Genomic DNA, 20,293 nt, shown 5'->3' on the forward strand with positions numbered 1-20,293 from the left:
AAAATTAAACAGTAAATATTTTGCATTAAACTAAGAGGTACGGTGCACACAGATGCAGACTCATATATGAGTTTTTTTTTTGTTTGTCTACAGTTTAATAAAATAATAATCAGTCTGATATACTCAAATGCGTTTTTTTCGGGGGGGGATATCGACCAAAAGAAAATGTTTCTCGTCAGTCTGGTTCTCAGTCTCAGCTCGAAGCCTCCGGGACTGACAAGTAGGTCAATCCACTATTCAACCCCAGTTAGAGTGGACCAGCTCGGAGGTGATGGTCGCGGTGCAATCTTCAACCGTTCCCAGCAGCGGCGCCACTCCGGCCTGACAAAAGGTTTATCACCCTCTGGTCATCAGAGATACGCTAAGGAGAAATTGGATGGAGCCCATTTTTGGTTTGCAGGCTTGTGGTGCAAAAAAAAAAAAAAAAAAAACATACACACATGCGTGCGGATATTTGCTGAACGTGCACGTGGACGCCGATACACGCTGATTATTTCCAAGAAGAAGGAGGATGCGAGGGTGACCCGGCTAGGTCGCTTGTTGTTTGCGTTTATCTGCCGGTCTGTGCTCGTCTGAAATTAAGTGTGTGTGACCAATTTAATGGATAGCATGCCACCACGGCCAAGGACCCTATTACACACAGAAAACACACACACATACACACCCGTGCATCACAGGCTCACTCAAACACACAGAGTTCACAGTGGGTGGCGAATGACTGATTTACTGGACACACCAGTGACTATTGACCACATGTGCTCTAACCCGAAGTGTGTGTGTGTGTGTATGTGTGTGTGTGTGTGTGTGAGGGTGTCAGGCCGCTGCCGTTAATCAATCTCTGACTGCAGACCCTGAACTTTGGGCATGAACAGAGAAAATAAATCTAATGGACATGAGAGAGAGGCGTACGGACAAGGGAGGGAGCAAAGAATAACAGGGGATTTTTGGTGTCATTCAGATTATTGTTGAATTAATTTAACGCGACCGACTTTAAGAAATGTTACACTTTAATGAATGTTTGATTGTAATGCTTTTCTCCTTTTGAGAAAACATTTGTTTTGACTTCTGAAAAGAAAATAACCTTTATTTTGTTTATGAGCCAGCTGGGCTTGTTATCGTAGATGTTTCTTAATTCCGAAAAAAGAAAAAAAAAACAATTGCTTTTACCAAACTATTGTCTTAGAAAAGAGAAAAAAAAAAACAAATGCAGGAAATAGAAAACCTTTTTCAACTTACCATTAGTAAAATAAATGTGATATAAAGGAAAAATTGAGGGGTGCCAATGGATACCCTTAATGGTCAACCAAGTTTTAATCCATTTTTAATAACATTTCCATTTTATGCTCATATAGATATTGATTAGACATCTCATTATGAAGAAATCGGTAAAAGTGTCAAAATGTTCAAATATATATATATATATATATATATATGAATTGATTTTTTTTACTTTTAAATTTCAATAATATTAAAATTCATATTATTAATTTAAATATTCATATTTATGTTTTTATTGTGTTTTTTTTTTTTACTTTTTTTTAGGATTATGAATATCAAATATTGGTCTTTCTTGTTCACTCAGTGGCTCAGAGTATGGTATTTAAAGGGGAAAACACATCAAAAATATATAAAAACACAACTTATATTTTATGATATCAGATATGTGTAATTCTGACTTTCGATTAGTGTTTTGTTACTGACCAGCACCAGCAGTCTATGAATATCAAGGCTTTTGGCAACACGGGAACAAATAGACTCAAATGCTGGCAACAACCTTCCTACTTAAAACCGTAGCCATGTCTGAGACCAAATGATGTATAATACACTGTGATTTATGTTCGCTACGAGTGGGAAGATAGAGAGAAGAGAGGAAAGGGGCGGCAGGCTGAAGGGGATTTATCGGTGTGCATGTAAAGAGAGAGCAACCTGCCTCTCGGGAAAGAGGAAAGAATGGAAGGCAAAGTAAGTGGCTGGAAAATTGACAGTGTTATCCTTATCCCAACGGGTCGGGTCCGGAAGGAAGGGCTGTTTTTTTTTTTTTTTTTTTTTTTTTTTGTTTTTTTTAGGAAGAAAAAAAATAAATGGATGGATGAAGGGAGTACTTGTGATAGTGGAAGTTCTCCGCTTTTTTTTTTTTTTTTTTTTCCAGTCTTCGGGGTCAGTTGCTCGGCGTGTAGCGGGACGGTTAATCGTACGCGGATGTACGCTGCTTCCGCAACCTCTGATCTCAAACTGATGTGTTCAGGGACCCGCTGCTTCACGCACTGATGCAAGGAAAATAAACAATTCCCCTCTTTTCTACTTACCTCCAAAAATAAAGGCCGATGAAGGTAAATGAATATTAGTAATGAAAATAAAATACAGTAAAAAATAAATGAATAAATGAAACAAATGAATTGGAATACTTTATTGATCCCCATGGGAGAAATTCCTTTTGTTGAATGAGAATGAATATGAAAATAAGGAAAAGAATAGCTAAAAAAAATTGAAAAAAAATGGTTAAGTTCCAAAGATATAAATAAAAGTAAAGTTAAAGGTATGTCAAGTAGATACATGTGTATTTACAAGTACATGGATGTGATTTTGTTTGTAAATCAGGGATTAAATCAATGGATTTGGCAGAAACATACATCACATGAAATTAAGTGGTCAGGTTAAAGGATATGATCGGTCGATCGATTGATTGATTCATAGGCGGGCTGGGATAGTCTCCTCACCTGGCGGATATGAGTGACTATTTTACTAAAAAAATTACAATACGTGGATGAGAAGTTTGGCCAAAACAGGTTTCGTACAAAAACAACACAAACAAATCAGAGGATTTTATCAAACGTAACAGATGACAACTGCGATGATGTTATACAAAGCTTGTTAAAATCGGTTTAATAATACATCCCATTGATCGGCGTGTCGGATATAATGCTTCCAGTTCACTAAAACACCTGCAAATATATACTTTCAAACCACGACTGCGCATTAGCTGTTATCACCGAGCACATTCAGAATGTATCATCGCAGCAGGAAAAGAACTTGTTTTGTTCTGTTCATTCAGCTTCATTATATTTTCTTTTTTTTTTCTCCCCCCTCACCCTCTCTGTCCGCAGCCAGTGTCTTTCCTTTCATAACAGCAATTATATGAAAAATCAATTTTCCCTGTTGGCAGTAAAGACACAATCAAACACAGAGGAAGGGGAGGTGGCGCTGGTATAGGCGGGGGTAACACGGGAAAAAAAAAAACACGGGTCTAGCAATTAATTACGGCTCGATTGCATGTTTCGCCGTTTCCAAAGGAATAAAAGAGCGGGGATTCTGTCCTTGTGTCTTTCAGAGACACATTGATGGACTCGCCCCGGCGCGATCCGCAATAATAGATGTGACACCCCCATAACACTGCCCCTTTTATTCAGTCATTTCTAACATCCCGTCATTTGAGCGGCACCTCCGACCGCTCGCTGGAGGATAATGCTAACGTGCTAAATAGGAAACAAAGAATCCAAATGCTGGTGTTTCAGCCACACCGGCGCGCAGGAGGAACCAAAAATATGAGCGGAATGATATATCAATAATGCCGTGAGGAGTGAAGAAGGGACATTCATCGAAAGGAATCCGCGGTTTGTACACTTGGAACTTTTGATTTAAGATGTAATGGAACGGGGAGAAGGGAGGCGCCCACGCCCCAGACACTTCTGACGTTGTTTCATCCACTTTATGTGGAACTTAATGACGGATGAATTCCATTACTTTCGCGCTACGACTCCCGGGCGATCGGGAAATGTTGCGTTCACACCCGCCAATCCCGCTGCAGGCAACCTTTTCACCTGTGGGTTCTCAACAAGGTCGTGCTTGTGGGAAAGTTCTGCAACCTGAACCCACGGTTGCTTTGGATTTCCCGCTCGGCGGCGTGCGTGTTCGCTCTGCCGCCATCAGGCCGCGGGTGCGATCCAGTGTAAAGCGCTTCAAAATCGCGAGAAAGTGCTCTTTAACTGCAGCCTGTTTACTTTGTTCAGGTCAGGACATCGACGTGTTGGTCAATCATCCAAATACCGTCTTTCAGACGTTTCCAGAACGTGCAGGGAGTCATTGCGCGGACGTCTCATCCGCTGGAGTGTTTCCATTTTTTTAAATTTTTTTTTTTAACTCAAACATCAAACTTCAGAGAACTTCATCTCTAAGCCTTGATTCTGATTGCGCGACTGGGAGGCAATCACCGGATTGCAATGACACAGGGGTTAATGAGGAAATTGCTGTCATTAATGGAAGATCTTCTCCGATCTGACGCGAGGCCGGACACACTCCGGGGTGCCTCGGGGGACACGGCGGGATCCGGGGGAATTCAGAGGAGCCGTGTTATTTCAGCACCGCCTATGCAAATGTATCTTGACCCACAGTGGATAAAAAAAAAAAAAAAAAAAAACCACCCATCCCCCTCACTGGAGTGTATAAAGCGTTTTTTTTCCTGACTTGGAATCCATAATCCTCTGCACGCGGAATATCATCATATGCAAGATGGAATTCGCAGACTCTTTCTTTCTACGTCCATTTCTCAGTGTAAAAAAAAAAAAAGCGATCATTTCTGTCCAGGTGTTTCATTCAACAAGCAGCTTCTTGCTCTCCCGTTCTCACTTTCTGTACCTGTGAACTTATACATGACAGTTTAAGGGGTGTATTTTCCCATAGATTTTCAAGGGTAAATGTGCCTGTGGCTGGAAAAAAAGAAAATCACAGGAGTTTGCGGTTTAAAAAAATGATAAAAAAAATTAAAAATAAATGAAAATACTGTAAAATAAAATAGAAAATTAAGAAAATGCTTCAGAGGCTCCTTTGTGCGAACCGGCCATCAGACTGTACAACAGCAGTCTGGACAGCACACAACCCTCATTCACACGTCATGTCCTAATTCCATTCTTTTTTTTTTTTTTTTTTTTGCCATTGTCACTGCATTCTCACCTTGCTCATACATTTTTCCCTTTTTTTATTATTTTGTTATCTATTTTTATCTTTGCTGTTGTCAGTATTGTCTTCTAATTATATACTGCTATGACAATGAATTTCCTCTATTGAGATCAATAAAGGACTATCTTATCTTAAAATGAAATGAAATACAATTAAATAAAATTAAATGGAACTAAAAATAAAGGCAAATAAAATCAAATACAGTTATATTAAATACAATTAAAAAAATAAATACAAATATAATTTAATATAATTAAATTATAAATACAATTCAATTAAAATACAATTCAATTAAGATTAAATCAAAATAAATGCTTGGGTTTGTTTGGATACATGGGAAATGCAACAAGAGGTGATGGAAGCATTGGTCACTTTTAATCTGATCATGCAGGGATAAATACCAGGTCTAATACAAGGCCTATCTTGTCAGCACGTGGCATTATTTACAAGACGAAAACTTTTATCAGGATATTTTGCCATGTAACATCATCATAAAGGGGGGGGGCGTTAAAGAAGATAAAAGTGAGGTTGGAGAAAGATATTGAGCGTGGAAAGTTTGGGTGGTGAGATGGGACCGACGGTTGAGAGACGCCGGCTTCTCAAAGGAGCAACGGTTGCTTCTACTTATAGAAAGTATAATAAATTTAAAACGTGCGGACGGGGAGACGGACATGAATGTGGAACGATGAGCGGGTCGAAGACAAAGACATGGCGGATAATGGAAAGTAAATGCGGTTGCTTTGCGTAAGGGTTTTGAAACATTTATTTCCTGGACGGGGAATACATTGTAGGTATAGTAAGGTCCATTAGGGTTTGGACAGTGACACAATTGTTATTTTTATTTTTATTTTTTTTATTTCATTTCCCTCCATGACAGTAGGTTTGAAATGAAATAGCGGGTTGCAGACGTTTAAAAAATTTGAAGTGACAGGACGAATGTGAAAATGGAAAAAGGGTTGCACACAGGAAAGTTATAGGGAGGAAGACGAAAGCGGGGAAAGGTGGAGGGATGAAGGGCCGCGGTAGGACGGATAAATGCCAAAGAAGAAACGGGTGAACAAAAAAAATGTTAAAAAAAAACAAGGGGTCATCGACCGAGGAAAGAAAGAACCGAGGCGACTGCGGGAGGAGGAAGAGGAGTGGGTGGAGAGATGAAAGATAAAGGGAGAGAATAAAACCGAAAAAAGAAATAAATAAATAAAGCAAAAGTCAGAACTTTAGCTCCAGGACAAGGATAAAATGTGCGGCGTTGGAAGCAGAAAAAATAAGTTCAGTTCTTTTTCAGAGCTGCAGAAGAAACGGTGGCGTAACCTCCTCCTTCTTCTTCTGCATCCTTTAATTGAAGGGATCCGACGGTTTCAAATGTAACGTGCGCTTGTGCGTAACCTGCCTTTTTCGGGTCCGGCTGAAGGAAGAAAGATTTAAAAGCCACCTCGGCTTCCCGTTGCACCGGCCTTTCATTGTTTCTCTATCTGTAAACAAAATAAAAAGCCCTTTCACTGGAGCTGCTAAACTGACCTGGGCTCTCTTTTCTGTTGGTACACTTTAATCTTCTGGCATGATTTATTTAAAAGTCCGTATTCAGGGGCAGTTTTTTTTTTTTTTTTTTTTGGTACCAAGGTCCCATTTTTATATATATTTTTTGTTTTGTTTGTGCTCTGCCTCTGAGACTTTATCTGGCTGTGGGTTAGAGAAAACAGAGTTTGAAGCACGTTCGAACTGGCAGACCCTTCCAATCCTTTTTTTTTTTCCCAGGAAGTCTGGGGTGTATCGCTCATGTTATGAGTTGTTGCATGCATGGTGCCAGTCTATTCAGTAATATGTAAATGAATCAACTTAACGATAGAAATAAATAAAGACATAAAATGATAATTATTAAATATTAATGTTATTATAAATAAAAATAATATAAATAATATTTAATATTTAAACATTGAATATTATTATTAATAATTAATGGTAATTTTGATACTTCGGATCGGTAGGACTATTGTTATTACATTAACCCTCGTTTATTGCGGGTTCAACGCTCTAAAATAGCCCGCAATGGGCGAAATCCGCGAAGTAGCTTGTCATGAATGTCATCGCTGACAACAAAGGTTTCATAGAGTTTTTTAGCTTTTGTGCAGATAACGTTGGCATCTAGCATAATGTTCTTTTTCCTGCAGTCATTAATCAACAAAGCTAAATCAGACTCCATCCTCACAATGGTCTTGTTGCAGACAGTCACAACACTTTCTGCATCCTTGTTAAAACTTATCGCCGCTTTAGTCCTCATGTTATTTTCCCCCTCCTTTTTGTAACGAACCGCATCGCTTCTACTTTCATTCAGCAGGTCCAGAAGTTTAACTTTTTCTGCGATATTTAACATCGTCCTCTTCCTTTTAGGCGCATCGTCAGGTGCCTTTAGCGTTCCAGAACATTGCGTCAACATTTTGGGTTTTATCACGGAGAAAATTTGGAAATGTATTATTTGGCAAGCTGTACAGAGACAAGGCGCGGAGATTTTTGACACTTTTCTACTGTCCTTTAGGCAATTAGGATGCAGAACGCAACATACTGTACTGTGGAAAAAAAAGAAACATTAAAAAACTGCACAAAAAAAATCCCCAAAACAGTGAAGCCCCAAAAGTTGAAGCACATTACAGTGAGGGTTTACTGTTTATAAATAATAGTAGTAGTAGCAGTAGTATTATTTTAGCTGTTGTTGCTTTTGTTTATTATCATCATTGTTGTTGTTAATTTTCTATTATTGATAGTATTATTATTTTAATTTCTGGTTTTTTTTTTTCATGATAATTAGTAATGTATTATATTTCATTCAAGATTTAGAAAATAGTGATATATATATATATATATATATATTTTTTTTTTCCTTAAAGTCCCCTGGGGAATCGTCTTGGTATATCAATATATTTGATGTGTGGAAAATAATCGTTGTTTTCTGGTCAGATATTCAATTTATCCACAATTCATTGTAATATTATGATGTGTCCATGACTTGAATAACTTTGGCGTTTTCTGCCGGTTGTGTTTCCCCAGGCTGACAGGCTTCCAGGTGCCGCCTCCAGTCACCAGCACAGGGAACGTCTTCTCTTTGAGGTTGACGAGTGACTTTGCCGTGTCGGCACACGGTTTCAAGCTCAACTACGAAGGTCAGAACATGCCTACACGTGTATTTTCTTGTTTTGCACGGTCCCGTCACATTTGCTCACGTACGCATCGCAGTCTCGTCCTCTTCCTCTCCTTTGAAAGGTGCTCGGAGAAGGTTTTTTTTTTTTCCAAGGAATCAGACATGATCTGAATGCGTCGGATTCAGATAGTTTTTTCCCCCTTTTTCAACCAACTCAGGTTCACACAAGTTCATTTCCTGTCAAAAAGCGACGCCACCAGACTCCAAAAAAAGACGGCGAGGATTTCCACGCGTCTAACCTCATTGTCATAATTTGATTTTTAACATTGCAAAACAACACAATTATACCTACTCTTAAATGTCACCTGACAGAGAATGAAACCCCTTTTCTGCGGAAAAAAACTCATTTTTGTATCAAAGTGGGTTATTATGAACTTTGAATTGACCATTTTGTACGCTGGCTTAAATTGAAAAAAATCTCTTGATATTAGCTTTTTCCATCAAAGACTTTGATACAGCAAAATTAAAAAAAAATAAAAAAAAATTGGCCAGTTCTGTCGGCGGTTCGTGCATTCGCTTTTCGCCGTTTTCCCGTCGGGCAATCAGTAAACACTGTGATCCCGTTTTCACAGATGAAGGAGGAGATACCAAAGGTTCAAGTGATGGTGAGAATTAGAGCTCATTATGTTTCAACACCATGTCGTGTGTGCTTAAAAGATTTCAGATCAGATTTAGATTACGCAACTTTGATGTCCTCAATGAGGAAGTTAGTTCCGGAGACTAAAAAAAAGAAAAAAATATTCAAGAGATAATAAAAAAAAATATTTACCGGAGGCGCAAACGTGAACCGACCGACGAAACTCAATTACGTACCTGGTTAGATCCAACGAAAAAAAAAAAGAAAAGAAAAAATGAAGATGTCAAGTAGGAAACAAGGTTTTCTTTTGCAAAGAAAGTCGCATACCTGACCGGGTCCGTGAAATGATAAATAGATGAGAAGAATCCATTTTGACGCGACACTTTCGGTTGTCCTGAATACTTTGGTTGTTACACACCGTCTGCTTTATAGACCTGACGCACGGATACGCTTACAGTTTGATAAAGTTTGAGAATGAGAGTTGACAAACTATCCGGTCAAGGTGAAAATAGCTGCTGAAGCGGCAAAATATAAATCAACACATCTGTTGCAGACTTTGAAGCAGACATAAATCGGTCTTACTTTCCACAGCAGTGACTGAAACCTTATGAATTATTTTGCAGCGCTAATGCTGAGTTAACTTTTGGCTAGTTTTAGCAGTGATGGCGTTGGCATTGGCGTTGGTGTTGGCGTTGCCGTTGGCAGCAGGGCCGCTGTGCAAGGCGCCATCAGGGGACTTTGGGTGTTAGCATCTTGCTATCATGCTATCTTAACTCTTGTTTAGCACTGATCAAAGGGAGCAACTCGGGATTTAGCGTCTTGCCCGGGGACTTCCGACATGCAGGTAGGAAGAGTCCACAGGAAATCGAACCGCCAACCTTAAGGTTGGCTCGGCGACCTTTTCTCAGCATTCAACGTGACTAAAAAAGGCGCAAAAGATGCAAAATGAACGTCGGACGGATTACATTCAGGTTTAAGTTTCTGGTGCGGCCTATATCCCGGCTTAGCGATGGTTTGCGGAGGCATTTTAATAAAACATATAACCCGTCTGTACTTGTTACACTTGAAAAAACATTAAGCCAGTCAATGTGTCATACAAAAACAAAACAGTAGGATCCCACAGCGTCCATATTTATTCCTGCTTCGTTGGCGTCGGCCCATGTTTTCTTCATGTGATGAAAGCGGGGTTACATTGTGTTTCTTGAAATGCGTGGTGTTTGGGGAATTCTCCCAAGACAACGTCCCGCTGTTACTACATCGGACTTAATATATGCATGTAGGGGGAGACAGACGGGTGGACCGCGCTTTGCATTTACACAGGAAAGGGGAAAAAAAATGCAACATTATGCTGATGATATGTCATTCTTTCTCCGAGCAGCTTCTCTTTGTGTCCACAGCATGTGGCTAGGTCGTAAATTTATACAGCAAGGAGGTAATTCCCCAGGAGGAATGATACGCCTTGGGAAAACCGTCCATGTTATCCTTGCGCATAATCTGTTTCTAGATTTTTTTTTTTTTTTTTTTTTTGTGTGTGGCAGATTATTAGCACTGTTTAAAATACAGTTTGAAAATTGAAAAAAAAAAATAATAATAATAATAGTGATTGCAATAATGGAGTTGTTGTAGATCAGGGGTTTGTTCGGGGCGCACAAATGGCCGAATTTGATGTCAAGGGGGCCGAACCAGTAAAAGCATTACCTAGAAGTAATACCAAGTCCAAATTATTCCTTTAAGTGTGAAGGAGGTAAACAGGTAAATTATAAAAAATCTTTATATGTAATGAACTGTTTCTCTCAAAAATACATGAGAAATTAATACTAAAAATAACAATTAAAAAAAGAACTAATCAGTGACATCCTAAAAATATTGAGTTAAATAGAAAATCTTGTCACTGTGGGAACATTTTTTAAATTTTGATGTTTTTTTTTCTATCATTTTTGGGGGTTATATGGACGATTATAGGCGTTTTTTTCATAAAAAAATAATTTTGTTTTCAAATTTTGAAGCCAAAAAATACATTGTTTCCTTGCCCATTTTTCATTTTTTTTAAAACCTGCTGTATAAAACCCCCAGATGTATGTGAGAAAAAACACGCAGGCCGCACTAACACAAAGATTTTATTTCAATCAGGGGGCCACAAAATATTGTTCCGAAGGCCACAATTTGCCCGCGGGCCACGAGTCTGAAACCCCTGTTGTAGAAACTGGGAATTTCATTAAGCCCATGCCGAATTATTGCTGCATAAAAACTGAAGCAAATACTTAATGGGGTAAAGAGTGTAAAAATACAAATGAGGATTAATTAATTTGAGTACCAACGTCATGTAAAAGTTACGGTGGAGAGTTTTGAATGAACGGTCCTTTCGGTTTTCCTCATAAGAGTTTCGCTCGTTTTTTGTGGTTTTTCAGCGGAGAAAGCTTTGTTTCTGTCTTCGCACTTCGCACGCCGCTTCCTTCACCTTCACACACGACCGGATCGGAAAAAACGCGGCACGTCTTCATCCGCGCAATCGTGGATTAATTTGTTTTTTTTTTCACCCTGCGCTCGGTTAAATATTTCCTGTTGCGGCGAGCTTTGATTTGCAAAACTGTTAGAAGACGGCAGGCGTCTGTTTGGTGAGCTAACTTCCGATTCTGTATCTCGGCGCTGCACAAGCTGTTGTACTTGGACGGGCTTTGCATGTAATTTGTGTCTGAGGAGACATCCTCGCAGGCTGAGTGCGGTTGAATGCGGTCGATGCAGGTATTAACACACAGTCAGAGTGGATCAGCCGCGCAGCGCGGTTTTTTGGCCGCGGTCTCGTTTGAAATGTTTCCAACCCAAAAGCTGAAAGGTAACCTCGCTCTACCTCCTCCGGATCGCTGGAGCTCGCCTGTCAAGAGCTGAAGACAGGGGCGGAAAATGCGGTCGGAGTCGAGGTTGGAGAGATTACCGATGCGTCCCGGGTAAGCCGAAACCGGGAGGACCACCGAGGGTCGGGCGAGAAGATGCTGGAGGGTTTTCTATTTTTTTCCCCCCGCGTACCACCTGGCCCGGGAATATGTCAGGATTCTTGCCTGGAGCGCCCGGGAGGAACGGGAGGATGAAGGAGGGCGGGAGATTGTTTCTTTTTTTTTTTTTTTTTTTTTTTTTTCCTGCGCCGCCGTCCTTTTGAGGCACCCTGAACCGGAGTATGAAAACATGACAGGATGTGCGGGGGACGCGTAAAAACGGGGGCCGGATTAACATCAGGTTTAGGATTGAAACACCTGTATGGCTGAATGTATCACATTTATTATTGGGAAAGAGAGAGAAAGAAAGAGAGAAATCCATGAATACCATGTCCATGGATACACTTTGATGTGATTGTTGGCCTCGTTCTTCATTTCTTCCTTTTCCTCTGAAGACTGTCAGGTCATTACTAATTCATGCGACGGCGGCACACACTATTCAGTGTGTATATGCATGTGGGTGAAACAGAAAGTGAAAGAGAGTGATGTTTTATTTAGCGTGATGTCAGAGCCAGTTTGATATTGTGCTGATAAGACAGAATCGCAGATTATCACGGCACTTACGTGCACGAGATCAAATTTTTAAATCGCCTCATTCTGGTGTTGAGGAATTGTTCTTTTTTTTTTTTTTTTTTTTATACATTTTTTTGTCGTGCTACTCATCTGTAATAACATTATGCCCCGCCTTCTCTCACAGAGTCTGCCTTTTTCTTCTTTTTTTTTTTTTTTTTTTTCGGTAGAAACCCGAACGGAACGGGAAGTGGAACGACTGTTTTGATGATTATCCGTGTGACGCGTGTGAATAGAAAAAAAACGTTTCTGCGATGGCATTCGCTGGTGCAAACAAAGGATGTTTTTCTTCTTTTCTAAGTGGCTGATATTAAGTTCGATATATGAGATGAGAGCGTGATGGGGGGGGCGGCGGTTCTTTGAAACATGTGTAGACATAAAATATCTTTACCAACGCGTCCAGGGACGGACAACACCTCTGTGCACGGGGATGAAAATGCACACACACACACGATAAATAAGTAAAATAACAGTGGCATATATATGCTGCGACTCTCTATATATACATCACTCTCAGGCATTCAGTATACTGATGCTGTGAGACACCCAGAAGCGCAGGCGTGCACGGAGACACGTGCACATCCACACTGAACTCCCCGATGTAATCGTGTTCTGCGGAACACGCGGTGAAGAATATGTTCTTCGGCCCAGAACCGGCTGCCAAGTGACTAACAAGTCAGGAGAGATTTTTGCTCCTCTCCGACCTCCCCTTCATTTATTCCCCTCCTCCTCCTCCCTCCTCGCTCTTTCTCTCTCTGATTCGCAATGACATCACGGTAATGTGCTTCTTTTACCGTAATTTGCACTTACCGTAGAGAGTTTACGCACAGACTCCAGAGAAGGTATAAGACTAATAGGACGTAGCTGAAGGGGGAAATTAAAAAGAAACACATTCGGCGGAAATCGGCGAATATGCAAGACACACCTAAAAGGGTTCCACCCCCCCCCCTTTTTTTTTTTTTCCCACTGTAAACAAACGCGGGGTCCTCACACTCGCACAAAATCACCGCCAACACACACACAGACGCACCTGGAAATAGGTTTAATTTAACCGATGTTCTGAACTCCATCGGGAGTTCAATTAGTTTCCGTATTTTGTCGGGAACAATGTATCGCCCGTTAAATCGGAGGCGGCGGAAGTTGCATCGGTTCAAATGAGGCCGGCTGTTAATAAAGTTTACCAAAAGTTTAACTTTCTCCAGGTTATCCACTGACTTTTTGGTCTTTAATTCTGCTTCAGAAGTTTCTCCTACTATCTTTTGAGAGAGAGACGACTCGGAAAAATTATCCCGAACCCCACCGTCCATGTTGGAATGGTGAGTCGGTTGTTATTCTTCGACGCTGGGGCGTGTTTCTCCACAATGCGTAGGTTGGGTTTGTTTTAATAGCGGTAACAAAGTGATAAATAAATAAAAATAGTTAGAAAAAAAAAATCGCAATGCAGAACGACACAAGGAGCGAACGCCTATCCGCTGAAATGAGACGACAATAAAAAAAGGAGCTTGATCAAGTCACATCCTGACACGGCATTGTGGCGAGGTGACGTTAAAACACACCGCGCTTTGTATTGTTCTTCTCAAGGAAAAAGAATGAAAAAAAAAAGGTTTGAGTGTCCGTCAGAAGAAAGGACTGAATTTTTAATGTGTTTTATTTGTCTACTCAGTAAGATCTCCAGGAAGACTAATTTTTTTTTTTTTTTTAGCCTATTTTTGTTTCAAACATTGTGCATCTGTTTTGGGCAATATTTGTTCATTTATTTATTTATCATTATCACTATCAACGCTATTACCTTTTTAAACTTTGCACTCTTGAATTTATTGCAACAGCTGAGAGGTAACGCTTTATGAGATTAATAACACGAATGGCAAATTAAATTGATTAATTAATTAATTAATCAAAAGTCCTAATTTCATTCCTGGAAATTTAACGATGATTTCAGCAGCGGCGGTTGAGTCTGACCTCCCAGGCCAAGTCCACGGCTGTCTCGAAATCCAGTGGTGTGAAGGAAAACTCGCCGTGTGTAAAAATGCCCATCTGATGGAAAAACATGCCGCAGCAACCGCATCTCCGCAAGTGCATATTTACTGGGTGTCTTAAAGAACCGACTCCTACCCCTTCATCCCTTATCAGTACCGAACTGCCCCATGTGTGTGTGTGTGTGTGTGTGTGTGGGAGGTTGCGTGTGCGCAGTGCGGCGTGATAGGTGTTTGTGTGCACGGTTGTTTCCGTTCGCCGCCGCTGCTCCGATCTTTATTAAAGAGCCCTGAGGGGACTGATAATATCCACCCATCCATTACCCCCTCTCCTCCCCATCTCCCTGTCTTTTCTCCCTGACTATCTGTCATTCAACCGAATGCAGCATCATGGGAAGTAGAAGGTGACTTGGGTCGGTTTAAGCAAACCTTGTAAAATATCCCCACAGCAACTCTTTTATTTATATATACATACATACCGTATTTTCCGCGCTATAAGGCCCACCTAAAAGCCTTTTATCTTTGCAAAAACCAACAGTGCGCCTTATAATCAGGTGCGCCTTATATAAAGATCAATATTGAGCCGCAAGAGGTCCTTTTCATTTCCATTCGTGTGTGTGTATGTGTGCGTCGCCGAAGTTGCAGCGGTAAAAACAGCAAAGGGGGATTCCAGTCCAATACCACTTGCGTGTGTGTGGAAAGACCCCAAAATGGCACCTTTCAAGAGACACACTTTCGACGCAGTGTTTAATCTCAAGGCGATCAGTCACGCAGTAGAACACGGGAATAGAGCAGCAGCAAGAATTCAACATGAATGAATCAATGGTGAGGAAGTGGAGGAAGCGACAAGATGACCTGCGCCAAGTAAGAAGACTAAACAGAGTTTCAGAGGGAACAAAGTGAGATGGTCACAGTTGGAGGACAAACTGGAACAGTCTGCTGTTGAACAGAGAGCAGCGAGTGCAGGCACTATTCTGATGAGGGCAACAGCGCTAGCTAGCAACCTCAATATCAATGAATTTAGAGGTGGTCCTTCTTGGTGCTTTTGTTTTATGAAATGCTTTGAACTGTGACAAATGGAGTTGGAAATACATTATTTTCAACCAAGGCGGTGCAAATACCGGTAAGAGCTACCGGTACGTACGGTACCATATTGCGAATGCAATAACTTGTTTTGGGAGTGAACAAAGTTGTCAGTTTTGGTTTGTATTCCATTTATCTGACTGTTTTGTTGACATTCCCTTTAGCGCAGCTCCATTTAGTGGATGCATAATGCAACCGCAGCCACGCCTGTAGATTCTATTCTATGCGCCTTATAATGCAGTGCGCCTTATATATGATTTTTTTTTTTTTTAAATAGGCCATTCATCGAAACTGTGCCTTATAATCCGGGGCGCCTTTTGGTGCGGAAAATATGGTATATGGAGAAAGTATTTTAGTGAAAAAAGCTGCGATAAGTCGCAATTTTTTTCACTTAAATAACGATGTGGCTCATATACGGATTTTTTAGGGGGGGGGGCTAATGAGCGTCACGCCACTAAAACATTTATCCGCGTCACATCGGACTGATGAAATGACCAGGAAATTCTGAGTTTGTTCAACTCCGACACCGAAGAAGACGACTTTGATGGTTTTAGTGCACAGGGGGAAGCCCAAGATAGCGATCGGCTAGCTGGTGCGGCTTATATTGCGGTGTCCGGAAAATACGATATATATCTTTTTTTTTTTTTTCTGAAGAAACATCTCCGTTGAGATGAAAAAAAATCCTTGAGGCGAAGTATAAAAAACTGTCCATCGATGCTGTGTCATTATTCCTTTTTAATTTCTTAATAGCACCAAACGGAGTGACACGGTTCCACTTCAGCTGTTACGCTATTATAACCGTCATTAAAAAGAAAAACAAAGAAATAAATAAACTGTCAAGTTGCCGTGACACCTTTTGCCTCAACAAATAATTTACCCGCTTGACAAGTCGTCCTGCGGGATTTGCTTTCTGGAAGGCTTCAAGATGTGACGTGATGTTCACTTTTTGCCGGGATGCAAAGTCCTGGTAGGTTGTAGCTCATGAGAAACTCGGGAGAATCTGGTTTCACTTCGAATGGGGAGAGGACCAGAGAGGAGATGTATAGATGTAGAAACGTGTAGCAAAGTCAGGCGAAGCAGTTTCTTGGATGTATGGGGAAGAAAAAAAAAAAAAAAAAATCCTGGTTTGAGCTCATTTCTAGCCTGTCACGCTATTAATCATGTGATGGAAAGGCTTAATGGGAAAAGGAAGCTAACTTCCCGGACGTGACACCGAGTGTGCGGTTTCTGATAACCGCTTCACGTGACGACTGTCTGGATACTGACAACCCGCACACGCCTATTAAACTTTATTTCAGCAGTCTGTCTTCCTCAAGCTCTATATTCCTATCTGTCTTATTTCCTCGGGTTTTTTTAGATGCCCCCAGTGCACGACACGGTGCCCGCAGTACTCACGGTACACAAGTTAACTTATGTAGGGGGGAGCCATATATACAACCCTGGATCCCGTCATGCATTTGAGATGAGGATGGAAATGTCAATCCGGTCCCCTGGAGGAAAATGGCCAGGGATGTGTCTGCGCGTGAATATTTGAACAGACGGGAGAGGAAGAAGTCGTAAGCAAAGGAGGCATTCTATAAGGAGTTGCGAAAAAAAAAAAAAAAGGAAAAAGTTACAGCAAGTGGGAGGTACAGAAGAGTTAAAAAAAAAAAAAGAAAACGCTAGAAATAAAGTCAAAAGTAAAAGGGGCAGATAAGAAATATGAGATGATTGGAATTATCTACACCAATAATACGGTCTATTAGCTAAAGTGGAGAAATCAATGCTATGCATTGTGTGTGTGTGTGCGTGTGGGTGGGTGAGAAAAAGAGATTGTGTGTGTCTGTGTGTGTTCAAAATCTCCCTTTTGAATCCGATTCGCTACTTTTGAAAACCCGAAGGAAGGTCACTCCTCTTGCACTTCACAAAGTGGGCACATATTTGAATAGTGAAAGGATGTATGAAGAGCAAACCCAATGAAAGGGAATCTGGAAGGTGACGTTCGGGAACTCACGTCCGAGGCGAGGTGTGTTTGCAACGTTTGCTTTGTTTAAAGGATGTGACACGGATCGTCTCCCGCTGCACAACGGCTGCAAAGAGCTTTGTCTTTGTACTCTTAAAAAAAAAAAACAAATAAAAAATCCCAAGACGAACCTATCGGTTCCATTTTATAGGACTTTTTTAGCCCTTATGGGTCTGGATAGCCACCCGCCTCTGTTGCAGAATGTGACACACACACACACACACACACACACACACACACACACACACATGCACTGAAGAGGATCTTTAAAAATTCAAATATCACCATATCACAAAGTCCATCCAGCTGTCCCTGTTTTGTGCCACTCTTCGTAATTTCAGGCTAATTTCATCTTTTCAACGTGACCAAGCTAAATGTTGTAGCAACACAAAGCTCGTTAGCCCCCCCCAAAAAAAAATCAAAAATTGAGCCGCACATTTTTTAAGCTGCAGTATTCAAAGCATGTGAAATGGCAGAAATATTATCCCCCAGGTTCCAAAGAAATAATGCAGTATTTAAATGGAGGCCCTAAATTGCCCAAACTTGAATGAAAGGGTTAAATTGTATGTCTCTATATGGCAGAGGCATCGGACTCGCGGGCCAATGGCGGCCCTCGGACCAATAGTTTTTGGCCCTCTACCTGAAATCAAATCTTTGTGTTCGTGCGGACCGCGCTTTTTTTTTCTCACGTGCATCTGGGGATTTTTAAACAAAAAAATAAACGGGTGAGGAAAAAAAAATTGCTTCAAAATTTGAAAACAAATTGATTTTTTGATGAAAAAACAACTTTTTTTCTTATTTCTATAAAAAAAAAGCACAAAAACAACAGCAAAAAACAGGCAAAAGATGAATTTAGTAACCAGAATAGACTTGTAAACAGACTTCTACCTCCTCTTCAATCAATTTTCTAATAATCCTAATGGCAAATTTTCCCATGGTGACAAGATTTTCTCTTAACTCAACAATATTTTCAGGGTGTAATTTCATCAATTTTTCTTTAATTTTCATTTTTAACATTAATTCTTCATAATGTATTTTTTAGAGGAACGGTCCATTACACATAAAGATTTTTACAATTTACCTGTTTATGTCCTTTACACTAAAACAAATGAAAAATGTGGATTTAGCGTTACTTCTAGATAATGATTTTACTGGCCAGGCCCCCTTGACATCAAATTGTTAGATGCCTCTCTATGGAGATGAACTCCATGATGAACTGATGAAGCACTATAAGATAATAAATGAATAAAGATTTAAAAGAATTGGCGAGCCACAGACCACCAAGGAGGCATCTACATCCATAGTTGAACGGACGTAGATGATGATGCAGGTGGAAAATGGACATAAATTGTTTTTTGAGCACTTGACTTTTTCAGAAATCACCAAATGTCCTTTTTGGCTGGTTTGAACAGTGCTACATTAAAAACCTATGTCAAAGCCTGCCAATATTATAGTAGCTTGTACTGGACGTTATCAATGCTGCATTACACACACTCTCACACACACATGCCAAACATACCGTGCCACTATCTTATCATCAAATCTTAACGTCAGTAATCTTCCTTAAAAACTGAAATGATTGTTTTAGTGTCAATCCATGTTTCTGCAGTGTTCATAAACCCTTCATTTGCTCAAAATATCCATAAAACATCTTATGAAACAGTTTGACATAACAATTACAAAAAAAAAAAAAAAAACAGAAAAAAAGTAGGCCAATGTGTTTAAATAAAAAAAAAAAAGAAAAAAAATGAGTAAGATGGATGGACTGGCACACACACACACACACACACACACACAAACACACACACACACACACAACCAACAAGGAAATACACTTGCCTGTCAATGACAAGACAGACAAGAATGGCATTTGATGTGTAAAGACATGCAGCGGATGATATATTGATCCTACATCTGAATGATATTAAACACATTTATGATGTAATTATGGTGCTACAAAATCCACCCCTGGGCTGAAGCAGGTGATAAGTTTTATCAAATGATATATTGATTTGATATTCAGGTCTGTCAGACCACCGCTGGCCAAGTGACAAAGTGTGTCACAGTGTGTGTGTGTGTCTGTGTGTGTGTGTGTGTGCCAGTCCATCCATTTAACTGTACTTTTTTTTTTTTTTTTTTTTTTTAAACAGATCAGGCTACTGTGTGTCTGTAGCTTTTTATCATTATTTTTCATATCTTTATATTGATACTATTGATCAGGCTTAACATCCGACCGTGAGTTTTAACACACACCTCTGGTCAACATTGTCGTCAAACTGTTTCACAACATTTCAGTATTTTATGGATATTTTGACCTAATGAAGGGTTTATGAACACTGGAGAAACATGGATTGACACAAAAAGGGTAATTTTAGTTTAACTTTCTTCGTCCCCAATTCAGCATGCGTTCTGCGTTCGTCCAATGCAATTTCTTTGGTCCGATGTGACGAGGCGAAATATTTTGGCGTCACAAAAAACGTAAAAATCCATAAACTAGCCGCATCATTGTTGAAATCAACACAGAGTTCAAGAAGCGGCTTATAGTCCGAAAAGTGCGATAATATTGCTAATATTATTCTCTCCATCCAGAACGTTTTGTCATCCTTTAAAGGAGGTTTATCCAGTTATTGATATTATATATATTGATTGATATATTGATATATATAAATATTGATATTCATTTTTAAGCAGGGGCCAGCTTGGTATCATGAAAATTAAACAAAATGAAAATTACAATTTGAATATTTCATTTTGGGGGCATTTTATTTCAACTTTAAAATATTAATGATCATATAAATGTACCGACATTATTTTGTATGTAATTATCCATACAAAATTAAACAAAAAGAAAAAAAAAACTAAATTCTAAATTCAATATTGATTGAAAATACTTGTTAAAAGTACTATCAAAAATACTTATTAAAAAAGCAAATTGAGACGGATGTGGCCCCA

The 20,293-nt window shown here is 39.9% G+C and overlaps 1 protein-coding gene across 1 annotated transcript in view; it reads left to right on the top strand.

Moving 5' to 3' along the window:
* csmd1a (CUB and Sushi multiple domains 1a) overlaps positions 1–20,293 on the top strand; it is a 199,065-nt gene that overhangs the window by 127,287 nt on the left and 51,485 nt on the right. The window contains exon 3 of the mRNA XM_086178221.1: positions 7,996–8,108. Coding sequence (XP_086034347.1) covers positions 7,996–8,108 — 113 coding nt within the window. The remainder of the gene's footprint in view (positions 1–7,995; positions 8,109–20,293) is intronic.

This window comes from Fistularia commersonii, chromosome 30, assembly GCF_037954325.1.
Source record: "Fistularia commersonii isolate RoL2024-O1a breed Wild chromosome 30, RoL_Fcom_v1.0, whole genome shotgun sequence".
NCBI lineage: Eukaryota > Metazoa > Chordata > Actinopteri > Syngnathiformes > Fistulariidae > Fistularia > Fistularia commersonii.